General features: G+C 48.1%; 1 protein-coding gene and 1 long non-coding RNA gene across 2 annotated transcripts; both read left to right on the top strand.

Moving 5' to 3' along the window:
* Positions 1 to 10,708: 10,708 nt before the first annotated feature.
* On the top strand, positions 10,709 to 12,324 carry ARC (activity regulated cytoskeleton associated protein). The gene has a single exon (XM_062568446.1). The coding sequence runs from the start codon at positions 10,709 to 10,711 to the stop codon at positions 11,921 to 11,923; it is 1,215 nt and encodes a 404-aa protein (XP_062424430.1). The 3' UTR covers positions 11,924 to 12,324.
* A 1,927-nt stretch (positions 12,325 to 14,251) lies between these two features.
* On the top strand, positions 14,252 to 15,158 carry LOC134136534 (uncharacterized). Its single transcript, XR_009957517.1, has 2 exons — positions 14,252 to 14,306; positions 14,722 to 15,158. It is a non-coding gene; the product is annotated as an uncharacterized LOC134136534 (long non-coding RNA).
* The last annotated feature ends 911 nt before the right edge of the window (positions 15,159 to 16,069 follow it).

Raw genomic sequence — 16,069 nt, 5'->3', positions numbered from 1 at the left:
GGAAAGCAAAAGCTGTTGCAGAGGATGCTGGTCTAGTTAACTATGTGGATACTGGAGCACTTTGGATGTGAAGAAATCACAGTTAATGTCCATATTTTTGAACCTGGTTTTCCACAGCTCCCAGGGGAAGCTGTACCCCCAGACTATTTTGGCACAAGAACGGATTTTGTGCTAATATAAATGATAAAATATGTATTTAGGCTTCCAGTGCCCAGAAGCAGGGCTTTGGGTGGGGGATTATGTTCAGTCAGCTGCCTGCCCAGCTGCTGCAGATACTCAGGGCTTTCCTGCTTTGATTGCTTTGCCCCCTCCATGACTTGCCACACCAGACTAGTGGTGCCTTTCATATCCATGGGGGAAGGGAGGGCGAAGGGAACAACTTGGGAGGGCTTTGGAGACCCTGTGGCTGACAGAGAGGACAGGTCACCATCTGTCCATCTTGGGGGCCAGAAAACTTCAAATCTCAAGTTCCTCCCTCTTCAAAAGCTCCTTACTCACAAACATCATTTTAGGGAGCCTTCCTGGGTCTAGGGGGCCCTTCTACGCCCCAGCAAAGAGAGGGGGAAAGAGGGAGGCTGCAACCCACCTGGAGGCAGGCACGGTGCTGGGGGATTGGCACTTTTGGTATTCCCGTTTTAGCAATGCCCCAGGGGTGCCGCCTGGCCCACTTCCACCCACTGCTCCTCTCCTGAGCTCAGATGCTGCTGCCTGCCAGGCTGCCTCGCTTCCCGGTTTCCAGGCAGGCAGGGGGGTGGGGGGGAGAGGCAGGAGTGTGCAATCGATCCCCTCTCCCTTGCTGCTCATCCCCTTCGTCTGTCCCACTCCCCGTGCCCACTCGCCCGCTTTCCCACGCACCCGCCCACCTCGATGTCTCATCCAGGGATGGCTCAGGGCACCTGGGGCTGCCGCGGAGATGAATACTAACCTCCGCCTGGCTTCTCCTTACGGAGCCTCTTAATATGGAGCTGTTGCCTTTCCCTCCCCTTCCTCCCCGTCGCCAGCCTCGGCCGCTGAAAAAACTGGCAGAAAATGGGGGTGTGAGGTGGGAAACATAGGCCTATGTGTCTTCCCACACGATGTGGGCAGGACTTTTTTTGGAGAAGGTCAGTGGTGACAGAGTCATCTGAGTCAAGTGGGAAAAAACCGCGGCGATCGGCAGAGGAGCACAGGTTAGACTGGCCGGACGCTCCTGTCTCTCCCCCTAGATCCGTCCCTCTCTCTGTTGCAACATTCCTGGGAGGCTGAGGGCTAGATCCGACCGTGCTGGGAGTCAGCTGCTGCTTCCCTCCTCCAGCATTCGCCCGTCTGCAAAGAGGAGGGCTGAATTAGGGCAGCACTGCATATCGCAGCCCTGTAGTCCTCTTAGCAGGACCATCTCTCCCCAGCTCATTTTTGGGAGGTGTTTGTCTGACCTGTTTTTTTAAAGCTCCCGTGGCAGACTGCACACCCTTCAGAGGTAATCAGGCTTCTATCCTTATGGATCTCTCCCTAAACTCCAGCATAAATAACCCTGGCTGCAAATGTAACTTTTTCTTTTTTTCCTTTTCTTTCTTTCTTTTCTTCTTCTTCTCTTCTCTTCTCTTCTCTTCTCTTCTCTTCTCTTCTCTTCTCTTCTCTTCTCTTCTTTTTTCTCTTCTTTTTTTCTTTTTCTTTTTCTTTTTCTTTTTCTTTTTCTTTTTCTTTTTCTTTTTCTTTTTCTTTTTCTTTTTCTTTTTCTTTTTCTTTTTCTTTTTTTCTTTTTCTTCATTTTTTTGCATTTTTGGCCCTGCCGATGCAGAACATACTTGCTAGAAGTCTTTCAGCATGTCCTCCTCTCAGTGGTTTTATTTCTAGATAGAACCAGCCTCCCTGAGAGGCAGCCCCTATAAGTAACAGGGAGATTTAGGAGTAAATAAGTGACAGGGAGTAAATTCCCCACAGTCCTACAGGGAGACACTAGAGAAAAGACTGGTTCCTCTGTCCCAGATGCATCGTTCTTATCCCACTCTTGACTGTTCATATTGTCTCGGAGCAGGCAGCACCTTATGTGGGCTGTGCTGCCTATGCTCCATAAACCTTTTAAATCTCAAACACTAGGTATGACCTACACGTTCACCATCTAAATACCCCTTCTACGTACTCCCAAATGCACACCTTTTTTTAGTGCAGAAATCTGAACTCTCTGGATCACCTAGTCTCCCTCTTGTAGACCACTGAGCAGTTACATCCACGCTACGGGTGGCAGTGTCCCAGGGAGATGCAGCACTGTGCCACATTTTCGGGAGGGAAGAGGAAGCTCCTGGAGGGCCTTACAGATCAGCTCACTCCCTAGCTACTGCTAGCCCTGATATAATGCGTTGTTTAGCAATGTTTGGGCCACGTACACTTTGAAAAAGGAAATGAGAGCAGTCTGCTCCTTGCTCCTCATGTTCCTCTGCCCCCCGCTGAGCTTCTCTGCTTTCCTTATTTAACCAGGTCTCATTTATGAGGATTTAAAGAAAGGGAATGGAAAACGTGACTGAATTAGGCTGGGGTGAGGATGCACTGAATGAGGCCCCCTTCGTATCAGAAGTGACCTGACATTACCCTTTCCCTTGTTAGTGACGCAGACTCCCCATTACCATGTGGAGCTGCTACCCTGTCGTTACACTGAGTCGAGCGGGCACAACTCATGCGCTGACTCAAGCTGCAGCTCCCCGTGTCCAGGAGAGATTAGTGACTAAAAGCGGGGACGCTTTGGGGAAATCCTTTGTCAACAATGATGCCTGGGGAGAACAAAATACAGGAAATAGCCTAGAAGAAGAAAAGCGATGGGAAAATGGTGAAAAAATGCAAATAGAGTTACCACTGAGAGAGAGAGAACTGCTGAACGCAGGTAAGTGGTGGCCTAGTTTATGGCCTCACAGCTATGGTAGCTGGCAGAGGAGCTAGCTGAGAACTGGCAGACATCAGCGTACAGGCTGTCACTGACCTCTGGAGAAATGCACTCAGCTGGGAACAGCAGGCTTCCCCACTGCTCTCACGGAAAGGCCCCACTTCCCTCGGATCGCCTTCGCAGACTTCTTAATAGAAGCCACTGCAAAGAGCTAGGCACGCTCTCAGATTAAAACAGAGGCAGAGCACTCTGTTTGCCACCTTCAAAGGAGATGTTCGTGGTGCGTTGGTGAGGAAATCACAGTCCAAATGTTACAAGAAGCAAGCAAGCAAGTAAACAATGCTCACAACTGCACACATAATGAGTTAAAATAATGAATGTCTGGTTGCATTTATCTTTTCCTTAACTTTTAGGAATGTCAGCACTGAAGAGATCTGGGTTGAAACACCACTGCCAAATTAAGCAGAATATGGGATGAAGCAGACTGGGATGTAGTCTGAAGATGCCTATGTGGCTGTGCTCTACCCATGTTGTGGCTGGAGGGTTTGAAAGTGCTTTTAGCTCTCAGATAAAACTATGGGGCATCAGCCAGAGGGAACCGAGTAGGGCGTTTGAGGGCATGGGTAGCACAGGGATGCCCCTGAATTAGCCAGCAGGAGCACACATCACCTTGTGGTGATGAGGAGATGGCTACAACCCTGCCTGCCTGGCCTGCGCTGAGGATAGAGCACCATACCCAAAGATTATTTTATGACTTGAAGGTCTCAGATGAAATTTCATTCCTCTACCAAATGCTGATCTCTCCGGTCAAACATAAACATAGGTTTCGATGTCATCGCACGTCTTCATGGATACCTAGTGCAAATATCAGGGATACCATATGCAAAGATGTTCTGCATCCTCTTCAGATCTGGACCTGCTTTCTCTGAACCCTCCTTAGCTGCCTCTGAGGTTTCCTCTGCCTTCCTGTGTGAGACAGATCTGCTGCAGCTCACAGGATGAGTAGGACGATGCCACGTTGTGACAGGGGAAAGAGGCTGTGGTCGGTTCTCTAATGCCATTCCCACATCCCCTAGTCCAGGCAGAGAAATCTGTGTAGGTGCTGAGAAAGTGAAAGGGTGACTCAACACAAGCATGGAAATAGCTTGACATATCCTCCCCATGGAAATAGTGTGACATATCCTGAAGAGCTGGGGCAGAGAAGGAGCCTGAGCCATCCTCTCCTCCTCATAAGAGCTGCCAGAGACACATAGTGGCACAGCTTCCATCAACTCGCCACAGGGTCAGAACTATGGTTTGGACACAGCAAAAGCAACCTGCCACCAAGAAGGACAATGATCTTTTTTTTTTTTTTTTTTTTTTTTTTTTTTCCCCATGGAGTTTTCCTCCTTGAGCATCAACATTAGACTTCACCTGACCTTGCACTGGAGGTATTGAAATTAACCGCAGAGAGATGGGAAGGCAGAGCCAGGGTCGTAGTGGGGAGTGAGGTTGTCTCCCTGGACTGTGGGTAGCCCTTAGGCGAGCTTGAGCATATTGCCCTGGCAGATGGAGAGGAACACGGTGCGCACCGACCCGTAGTACTCGGCCTCACACTACAAGGAGAACCAGGGCTGTGCCTGTCGCAGTCCCTCCACCACCCTTCCTTATTTAGCAGAACTGTAATTTGCAACGTTTACCATTGTGGAGGAGTTAGAAAAAACCCAAGTCTGGAAACTTTTACTAGAACGTGTAGAGGGACACAAACCTGAAAGGGGACAGGAGGGGGAAGGGTTGAGCCTGCAGCTAACCATGGGGCAGTTTTGACTCTCAGCAATTTGTAACGATGGCCAAAATTCCTCAGAATTTCCAACTCCCTCAGCCAGAGCTGAATCAGGTCTTGGAGAGGGGGTTTTACTGTTTTACTAGAAATAAATATACACTATTAGCTCCTCAGTGACACGCATGAGAAGAAAATGAACTTCCTTTGGAGATGTCCTTCTTCTTGTGTTGACCTCTTCAGGGTCATAACAGCCAGCACTAGAGTTCAGGTTCTTAAGGCGAAAAGGTGAGCAATAATATTAACGCCTCCTTCAACTCCAGCATTTAGCTTCAGGTAGACTCAATGAGGCAAACACAGCACAAACAGGCACTCATTAACATCGCACCTGCCTGCTGAGGAACCAGAAATATCAAACAACCTATTAAATACAGGAAAGGAAAAAAAAAAAAAAAAAGAGAAGTAAGATATTTTTAAGCTCAAAACAAAACACCTTATCTTCTCCACAAAGGAAAGCTTGTCAGAGGAAAAGAAAAAAAAAGAAAAATAGAGACCTTGCAGTACCAAAAGTAGAGTCGCTAATACTGATTATTATTATTATGCTCGTTAGTAATGTTGATAGTGGGCTGCCCGTACCTCTCCACTTACCTCCCTGCCCTCCCGCCACGTGACGTGGGGGCTCCGGCGGTGGAGCGCAAAGGGCGACCACTTCGAGCCGGCGGGAACAAAGCAGCCGCTGACGTGAGCCGCGCTGCAAACGCCAGGCTTTGCCGTGTGAGTGGCGGCTCCCACGGCATAGAGTGTTCCAGGACTGGGGATGCTTGAATAGAGACTTACGGTGTAAATTAAACGGGTTATTACTGTTAGCATTATTTTTACAAAAATAAAAATAATAAAAAAAAAAAAGAAAAGAAAAGCCTAGCGCCTTGGTTTCTCTTTATTTTCTTCCTTTCTTGAACATTTTGCTGCCAAGGAACAAATGACTGGCCAGCTTTCTGCGGTAACCTATAGGAGGATCTGTAGGGATTGAAAGGATATGGAGGTGGATGGGAGGGTTATACTTTTTTTGTTTTGTTTTGTTTTTCTATTTCCTTCTAGAAGGAGGAAGCATTTCTGGATATGAAAGAGAAAATTCTAGGTCTATTTCTACTGGCGTGGCAGTTTTACGATAACACTAGCAATCCCTTGTTCATTATTAGAAAAAAATTAGTCCTTGCAAGAGTAGGGGGTTAATTGCACACCTTTCTGAAGACCTCTAATTTAGGCTGTTCATGCGGTTAGTGGTGAAGCGTGGGGCTCTCTGGACGGTGCACCAAGAAGCAAATTTGTGCACATCAGATGCATAACAGGGGAGGGACCTTGGTGGTGCAGCAGGAGAACACATCACATAGCAGAGCTCGTCTTAGCCTGAGACACCAAAAAGGGGCACAACTCAGCTGCACCACAAACCTCTTCATGCACTGGGATCCCTCCAATGTGCTTACTCACTGGCTTCGGCTGGCTAGAGGCTCGCAGTTCAGACCCATCTCCAAGAAGCAGCATGCGCTGGGGTCCTGTGATGGTACAGGTCTGCACTGGCAAGGCAAAACACCCAGTCCAGATGGGGCAGCCAAGAGATGTCAACCAGTAAAAAAAAAAAAAAAAAAAAAAAAAAAAAAAAACCTCTCTCTCAAAAAAAGAAAAAAAAAATAGCCCCAATGTGAGGCGTGCTGGATGCCATCACCCTGCAAGGAACAAGTTCCTCTGGGCTCCAGGCCTGCTAGGCTGGTGTGATGTCCTGAGGGACATGTCAGCATGGACTACAGCTCACTGTCCCTTTTGCTGGTTCCCCTACCCACGGAGGGGTTTTCTGTCACTGCTTACTACCGCTTGTTCCTTTTGTGTGTCTGTAATTAGTCTGTTGGCTTTTTTTCTCTTTTCTGATGTTTTGGGCCTGATTCTAATCCTATGTCCCTTTACACTGTTCAGGAAGCTCTAGGGAGACAACCCACATTGGCACTATCCCTGCTGAGCTATGAGACATGTTTTTTGTCAGTTTTCTCTTTTTTCTTTTATTAGTCCTTTTTTTTTCCCCTTGCTCCTGCAAGCTATTTTGGAGGAAACTGCCTCTACTCACTACTCACTCCTTTCTTTCCTTCCTCCTGTCTTTTTCTTCTCTCTCTATTCATTTCCCACCTCCATTTCTGTTCTTCTCAACCCCCTCATCTTGTAACTCCTGTAGTCACCCAAAGCAGCATGTGTCCTGCCAACACTTCCGTCCATCTCTGGACCATTCATTGTGCATCTGAGGCCACACAGCTAACTTCAATAGAAATCTATCTGTCCTGTCCCTTCATGTCTGTCTGTGCCTGGATCTCATCTATCTGCCTCAAATTGTCTCTCTTGGTGCTCTGCCTTTTCCTCCTCCCTTCATTTCCGGCTCTCCTCTCTCTTCCTCCTCTACCCACGCAGCTCCCTTTAATTAGAAATACAATGCAAATGATTATCACTAGGTCTTAATCAGCAAAACATTTCCCAGTAAGTCCAGAAAGAAAACCCTTGTTCCTCCCCCCACCTCCATGGAAGAGCACACAGATCAGAAGGAGAGCTGGGTGAAAAGGATTCAGAATGTGATGAACCTCGGGATGGAGACAGGCTGGAGGAAAGGGCTAAGAAACCTTATGAACCTTATGAAATTCAGTGAGGACAAATGCAAAGTCCTGTGCCTGGGAAGAAAGAGCACCTGGCAAAAATGCAAGCTGAGATTGACTGGCTGGAGTGCAAAAAAGTACCTAGGGTCCTGGAGGGGGGGTGGTGAGCTGAAGATGAGCCAGCAATGTGCCTTGGCAGCAAGGAAAATATCCTGGGCCATGTGAGCAGAAGGCCAGCCAGGAGATCAAGGGGAATGGTTATGCCCCTTCACTCAGCACTTTTTAAACTATCTCTTGATCCTATGTCCAATTTCGGACTTCCTTGATATGAGGCATTGATCAGCTGGAGCGAGTTCAGCAGAGAGTTACCAAGATGTTGCAGCTGGAGCAGGAGCTGAGGAAACCAGGTTTATCCAGCCAGGAGATGAGGTGGCTTTAGGGGAGTTAACAGCAGCTCCCCCAAGTACCTACAGTGAACTTATTGTTAATATAGACCAGACTCTTCACAATGGTGCATGGTGGAGAGACAAGAGGCAGTAAGTATAAACTGAAATGTGAGGCTCAGTCTGGATATAAAGAAAAACATTTTCCCTCTGAGGACAATCAAGCAGCGGAAGAGGTTGCCCAGAGAGGTTATGCAGCCTCTGTCCTTGGGGTTTTCAAGATCTCACTTGGTAAAACCCTGGAAAAACAGGTCTCAACTCCTAGCTGACCCTACTTGGAGCAGATAATTGGGCTAGAGACCTTCTGAGGTGTCTTCCAGTCTGAATTATCCCATATTCCTATGACCAGACCTTAGCGCCAAGTTATACCATTCAGACTCTGATGAATCCCCAGCTCTGAAAACTAAGGGAGAAGAAAAGGGAGGTAGCAGGAGAGGAAAGAGCAAAGATTTTACAGCCAATTTGTTCCAGGCTCTGGCATTTAATAACATAAGGTCAAGCTGAAAGCATGTCACCCTAAAAAGCTAAATCCAATCTATAACTTGTCTTTATTCGTTGGTAATCTCATGAGAGCCATTTCTGGGGATCCTAAGTGAAAATCATTTTGGAGGAAAACCTTATATTGCTTCAGAGATATACAGATTGCACAGTGTCTCCCATGCATGGGAGCTGCTACATACAAGACAGGTTTCAAACAGGCTCTCTGGAGTAGAAACTAAAGCCTGAAAGGCTCCAGATGTGTCCCAAACCCCTTGATGGTCCCCATTTGCCCTCTTCTAAACACAAACATGCATGCAGAAAAATCTCATACTCAGAAGAGCTGGGTAAAAGTGGAAATTTAGTGGAAAATTAAGCAAAGCAAAGATCATAGTACTCTCCATCACTTAAATCCCTGTCATGATGTCTGTGTGTGATAAAGCAGTGTTGGGAAGGTCTGCTGAATTAGGGATCTTGGGTTCCCACCTTCAAAATGTTGCCCCTTTCCTTTCTCACTGGCACTCCCTACCTTCATCCAGACTGCACGATCCTTCTGTAAGCTCCCTGCTGCCCTAGATAGCCCTCCCATTTCCCCCGCAGCCATATGGCAGAACTGTTTGGGTATGTGCTGTTACCAAGTCACCTGGTAGGGAACAGACCTGTGTCCTCCTGGAGCACATTAATTGGGGCTTGAAGGGGGGAAGAGAGGAAGGAGTCCTAACCCCTCTCCCTCCTGCTCTTCCTTTAACCATTCAGCTTAACCACTGCCAGTTCGCTAAAAGGGGGCTTCGACCAAATGCACGGGGTGGCTGAGACCTCCCTTCAGCGGGTGCTCACTGAAAAACTACCTTTCATCTCTGTACTTGGCTCTTACCAGGTTGATTGGTGTCACAGCAGGAAATGTTTGGCAAGAAGCCATGGGAATGAAGACCCCTCCTGAGCCTTCCTGGCACCCTGCCCATCACCCCAAGCGGAGGCAAGACACCTCCCTGCTGGCCATAGACTTAAAACCCCTTGCTAGGTAATATTCATGGATCAGCATCCCACTGCCACCAGCCACTGTCCCTGAGATGGGAGGAGAAGCCCCCAGCGTCCTCAGCATCTCTCCAAGGGAAGTTCCGGCAGGGAACTCTCTCTGATTAGGGAATCCTTTATCTGTGGCTTATATAAGCTCCTGGTCTCCTTTTATGGTTGGCTTTTCCTGCTTTGTCAAGAGCTAAGAACAAATGCAGCTTCATCTGCGTTTGTGGGTTGGCTTACTGATTAAGCATCTGATTCAAGCTTAGTACGGAACAGGCTCTTGATGGGTGGATTTAATTTGGTGTAAAAACCTGGATGTAGTCCCTCCTTCTCTCCCCCCCCCCATCCCCCCAGAATATTCCCAAGATAGCAGCTGGCCCGGTGTAATAATTAAGCAGCGGGGATGATCCCATCTACCAATGCTTTGGAAAGTCTGGAGCGCTCTAGGTTGTACCAAAGTGGCTTTTTAGAGTGTTCCTCCCTCTTTTCCCCCCTCCTATTTTTTTTCCTCCCCCCCCCCCCCGAATTGCCACCATTTCCAAGCATTTGCATTAAGAGTGAGAGGTTCTGTGTGTGTGTGTGTGTGAGGGCGTGCGGGGGCCCGTGGGCGGCCGTCTCGGTGTGACACACCGAATTCATCCTCATCTCCCCCCTCTGTGAGCCCTGCCAGGGGAAAGCATGCTAATGATGACCTTGCTGAGTAAATAGTTGTGGAATGAATAAGTGTTTTTCCTGCAATCTGAAAGGCGGAAGGTGCGATTACTCATCCATCTATCCAACTGTCTCCAGCACCTTTCAAGTGCTTCTCGCGTCGAGTCTGGGGGCGTGCGCGAGGGGGTGGGAAGCGAGGGGAGGCTGCCAAGATCTGGGTTGCCACAGACACCAGCCTTGCTTTTCCTCCAATGAACGCTGAGCTGAGAGTGCGAGAGGAGGCAGGGCACCACCCACGTGTTGAGCTGTGTGGGGTATAAGTAGATGGAAGTGCCTGGACTAGTGGCAGTTCAGACAGGGAATGAAAGCAGCTCTTTGCATCTCTAGTGAAAGCACTTGCGACTCTCCAAGTTTCCTAGAGAAGAAATCGTCGGGATTTTAGCAGCAGCTTTCAGCTTCTGTGTGCATTTGTATTTCCCTGGAGCAGAGGCTCTCAGCAGTTCGAGATTCTCAGCTCCGGACGAGCAGCTAGCAGGCACGCTTTCGGGACTGGACGTCTTAGTCAGCTCCTCTTCTCATTCCTGGAGGATTCGGGCTGTTTCTGGGACACTCTGAGCACGTGAGACGGACGTTTCCAGCTGCACACTGGGAGAAATCTGCCTACAGTTCTCTCTGGGATCCACGGGGACCAAACATCTTGCTCTGCGGTGATATCTGATTTGGTTGTGTTTGTGTTGAAAAGTCCTTTGAGGGGGGTTTAGAAGTCTCTGTGTGTCTTTTGAGAAGTGTTGTGGTGGGGTTTTTGAGAGAAGGTTTGAGCGGCAGGGCTTACAATCCAGTTCTTTCCGTGTTTGACACTTGTACAGTAGGAGCCATGCAGCTGGATAATGTTACCAATGCTGGCATCCACTCCTTCCAGGGGCACCGTGGAGTTGCCAACAAGCCCAATGTGATCCTGCAGATAGGGAAATGCAGGGCAGAGATGTTGGAGCATGTCAGGAGGACCCACCGGCACCTCCTGTCTGAGGTCTCCAAGCAGGTGGAGCGCGAGCTGAAAGGCTTGCAGAAATCAGTGGGGAAGTTAGAAAATAACCTAGAAGACCATGTCCCAACTGACAACCAAAGATGGAAAAAGTCCATCAAGGCCTGTCTGGCCAGGTGTCAGGAGACCATTGCCCACCTGGAGAGGTGGGTCAAGAGAGAGATGAATGTTTGGAAGGAAGTATTTTTCCGTCTGGAGAAATGGGCGGACCGTCTGGAGTCCATGGGAGGCAAATATTGCCCTGGGGACCATGGCAAGCAGACTGTGTCCGTGGGGGTAGGCGGCCCAGAGATAAGGCCAAGTGAGGGGGAGATTTATGACTATGCTCTTGACATGAGCCAGATGTATGCACTGACCCCTCCTCCTGGGGAGGTACCCAGCATCCCCCAGGGCCATGATTCCTACCAGTGGGTCTCTGTATCAGAGGATGCTCCAGCCTCCCCAGTGGAGACACAGATCTTTGAGGATCCCAGGGAGTTTTTGAGCCACTTGGAGGAATACTTGAAGCAGGTGGGTGGAACAGAGGAGTATTGGCTCTCTCAGATCCAAAACCATATGAATGGCCCAGCTAAAAAGTGGTGGGAATACAAGCAGGACTCTGTGAAGAACTGGGTTGAGTTCAAGAAGGAGTTCCTGCAGTACAGTGAGGGGACTCTGACTAGGGATGCCATCAAAAGGGAGCTGGATTTACCCCAGAAAGAGGGGGAGCCCCTCGACCAGTTCCTCTGGCGCAAGAGAGACCTGTACCAGACCCTCTATGTTGATGCAGATGAGGAGGAGATTATCCAGTATGTGGTAGGCACTCTCCAGCCCAAATTGAAGCGCTTCCTGAGTTACCCCTTGCCCAAGACTTTAGAACAGCTGATCCAAAGAGGGAAGGAAGTTCAAGGCAACATGGACCACTCCGATGAGCCCAGCCCGCAGAGGACCCCTGAGATTCAGTCTGGGGACTCTGTGGAGAGCTTGCCACCCTCCACCACAGCCAGTCCCGTGCCCAGCAACGGGACACAACCCGAGCCCCCTAGCCCACCAGCTACTGTGATATGAGCTAGTCCAACTGAGGCTGCAGTCTGTGTTATATGAAAGGGAGAAAGGGGTATATTTAGGAAGCTTCTCCTCGAATTCTGGCTGTGGGGAGACATGAGGTGTGCTCAGTCCAACAGCCCACAGCAAAGGAATTAACTTTGCTTGCGGGGGGAGGGAGGCAAAGGGGAAGAGGCACCTTAGGATGTGGTTGCCCACCCACCTGAGCCATGCAGTATGGTGGTGCTGAGGATACTGCTTGCACCACTGTGGGGGACGGACAATTTTATGAGACCCCTGAAAAGAAACCAGAGACAATTCCCAACTTCAGAGACAGCCGCTTGGCGCTGGCGGCTTTCAAGGACTTCATACAAGTGCAGCTATTGGCTGAGGGTTCCGACACATCTGGATATCTCCTTCTCCTTCTCTACTCCCTCTTCTGAAGAGGGATGTCTTGAAGAGATGTCCCTGCCCTGACGGGAAACATCTTTCTTTTGACCCTTGTCCATTTCTGACACTGTGGGGCTTCTATTTGCTTGGCAATCTCCCATTCTTGCGCCAAAGGATGAAAGAAACTTTTCAAAAAAAAAAAAAAAAAAACAACAAAGAAAAATCCTAGGACTTCACAAACTTTAAAAAATATTAAAACTTTAAGAATATGATTTTTTTAAAGTGTTTTACATGTTTCAAGGCAACTACCTGCTTTAATGTTTTTACTTCCAAGAGGCTTTTACTGATTTACTCCTTGTCTTAGTTTCTGCAAACTCCAATCAAGGCCACTGCAGTGCTAAGGCAAATTTCAGCCCTTCTCTGCTCTTTTTCTGACATGTGATACTGTTCATTCAGTAGGAAATAGGTTCAAATTAAGTTCTAAGCTAATTCATTGAAGAAGAAGGCTATTTCCTTTGGGAGAAGGGAGAGTGTTAAGGTAGAGAGAAGAAACATTAGAGTTATTCTGGGAGGGTGGGAGGAGGAAAGGGAAATAAATCCTTATGCTTTGAATAAAAAAAACAAACAAACACATCCTAAATCCAGAGTAAAATATCCCCAGAGCAGTAAATTGTGTCCATGATGATATGTGGAGACTGCAGGAACCTTTGCCATGCAAAAACAAAGGGAAGTTGAGAGAAGAGCTGTATGTCCCACCACAGCCTCAACCTGTGCAACACAAAGAAGAGTTCCTGCTGGCATAAACAGACTCAAAATGATCTTGGAAAGCCTGGCATCCCAGTTCTGGAGCATCTGAGGACAGAGTGCTTGTTCACAAAAAACTTACTGCAAAAGCCCCTTGCCATGACTTGAGATGGAGTTGGGCTCTGTGACATTTTCCACATTGAGATGATAATGCTCAGCAGTCACCTTGTGCTGACTAGTAGCTGATGATAAAACTTTGAGGCAAAGCGACTGTAATAGAAGTTGGAAGTTTGGCTCTTCAAAGTTTGAGGCTGGATGCATCTTGAGCAAAATCTGCATTCACCACCAGACTGAAAAGGAAACGTCTCCACCAGAGAACAGGAAGGATGCAGCAACTGGAGTGTTCCCCTAATGCTCCTGGCACTACCACAGCAGTGACGTGTGGCACCGGTGGCACAGAAGGCCTTTGGCATCCCTTCCTTCCAAGAGGCTGAAGGTAAGACAGCTCTCTGGTATTCTCCTCCCCATATTCCTATGACCAAAATTATCCCTTGCCCATCCAGGAAAATCTTTACACTGAGATAAAAATTGGTCTGAAACTGGACAGGAAGCATTGAGAGTGACAGACTAGCGTTTAGGAGAAAGGGGAAGGAAGAATCAATCGAAGAGAAGTAAAGGATGGTGAATAGGGAAAATTTCCAAAGAAGACACTGTATTTTAGTGTGCGGTTATCTCGGGGCAGCTGAATCTCTGGTGCCTATTATTCTTTCTGATTAATATGAGGAAGGAATGAGAATCTTTTCCATTAGCCCAGACCAAAGACCTGGCCCTAAAGCTCTGAGTTTGAGTCCCCAACTGTGATAACACATCAGAGGTCCATGCAGAGACCAAAGGAGAAGCGTTATCTGCTCTGTGACCTTCCCTAAAAGTGAGTCAGTGCTGGGAACAGCAAGGGCTCTTGCTCAGAGTGAGCTAGTTTGGCAGCAGCTTTATCTGTAGATGGAAGGGATCAGTTCTCTCTAATGACCTGGGATAGGTAGTGGAGGAGGAGTGGGAGTCACTGCTGCTGATGAGCTGGCCTTGCATCACAAGCATTATCCTTTTTGGTTACAGTGACTCACTCAGATCCTCCTCTGAGAAGAAATCACTTCATGGTGCTCAGGACTCGGAAGGAAAACCAAAGAGAAAAAGGCTTCAGAACAACATGGACCTGATGTCAGGATCCTCAGCCACCAGGTGCTGGATCCACTGTCTGAAGGAAAGATTGGCACAGGTAATTACCTCTCAGCTCATGCCTGTGGGCCTTCATTAGCCTCCCCAGGAATAACAAGTCCTCCCCTGTGCTCGCACCAGAGATGCTGAGTAGCCCAGATACAAGTGTCCATACTGGTCTTGAGCCCTCAGCCTCACCAGTGGCAAACAGCTGGCACCACCAAACAGGTGGAAATTCAGCTGCCTGCTGTAGGAAATCAAGCACCAGTCTCAGTGGTTAATACTCTGGGGTGGAGGTGCTTTGTGCTTTGCTTTCTACTGGACCATTGTGGAATCCTTAGATAGCAACTCCTACCAGGAACTCCAGGCCCCAACCATCTAACGGGCAGATAATAATCTCAGCTCTTGGGAAAATCCCTGTGTTCTCCACTTTGAATATCTAAACTGAGCTGCTGCATTTTTTTTTTCTTTTACAGACATTCCTGCTGCTGTTGCTGACCTTCCTTCTCTGTGTCCAGGAGCCTTGTTTTCCTGAGAACTAAGTGCTACAGGAAGACAGAGTGGAAAGCTTTGCGTTCAAGGAGTGCACCAAAGAGCCACCCAGGCAGTGCAATCCCATGTTCAAGGTGCTGAGAGCCAGACTGAAAGGGGGAACCACCTCTAATAGGATGAAGAAAAGGCTGCCAAGGGGCTGAGCTGGTCCAGGTAGTCCAAGCACAGAAGAAAAGAGCTGAGAGTGAAAAGAGAAACCAAGAAGCAGTACAAAAGAACCAAGTCTGGGCTTTGAGGACAGCAAGGATGCTGGAGCTGTACTATCTGCCAAGATGATACCAAAACTATGTGATTTGGGGCCAGTGGGACTTATCTAAAGAAATTTTCATTATATTGTCAATTAAAAACCTTTCCTGATTCAGTTTGCCAGATGGCTGACCCTACATAGGCTATGAACCCTCCATGCCATTAATGCTGTAACTCATTTTTCCTGAGTTGAGGGTAGCTTCATTTCATGCGGGTATCAGTTTTCAAACCTCAAACAGCTCTGGGGGTTCAGAGAAGCATCTCAGAGGCCAGATGCTTGTCCGAACTGCTTGAGCTCGCACAACTGGGCCAAGCTGTCTTGCCAGAATGGACACTCTCGTGAGACAGCAGGTGCTTCCTGGATCCGCATGGCCCAGAGTTACTGCAAGGGCTGGTGTTCTTGTGCTGGCCTTGGCATGACTGTTTCCATCCAGACCCAGGGAGTGCAAAGGTGCATGCCAACAGTGCAAGTGAATTGAACCAAGCCTTTTTTGTAAGACAGTTTTGGTTCACATCTCTGTTGAAGGGTCCAGTTGGTACCTCTTTCTTCCAGAGCCAACTGCCCCGGGTATGCATGCGCGCGTGTCAGTGCGGGTGTATGCGTGTTGAGCAATCAAATCCACCTAACCAAACTCTGTAGTATTTTGTTACATTAGAACTAAGCCAATGGGATCCAATGTGCATTCCAATAATGCTCAGCAAAAATGCCCAGGACCAGAAAATAATGTGAAGGCAGACTTCATAGGCATCATCCCAAGATCAAAAGTGTTTGATTTTGAAGTACTTAATTTCTACAGTCCCTTTCAAGGGCCCTGACTGCCTAAATAGGCATTTACTTTTTCCGCAGACTTCCTGGTTTTTCAACTAATTAGCCTGCCTGAGCTTCTTGATCATTTGGACCTGAGGTTTGTACATTTTCAGCTGACTTTTTGGAGTGTGCAGAATTGGATCTCCTGTACTGGTTTTATTTCAATTATTGCTCCTAACAAACTGGAGCCTTATTTGTAGCACCCTAGTTTATATTAC

The sequence above is a fragment of the Rhea pennata genome, chromosome 2 (genome assembly GCF_028389875.1).
Source record: "Rhea pennata isolate bPtePen1 chromosome 2, bPtePen1.pri, whole genome shotgun sequence".
Classification (NCBI taxonomy): Eukaryota; Metazoa; Chordata; class Aves; order Rheiformes; family Rheidae; genus Rhea; species Rhea pennata.
The sequence above is the reverse complement of the archived record's forward strand: the minus strand, read 5'-3'. Positions and strand labels throughout refer to the sequence as shown.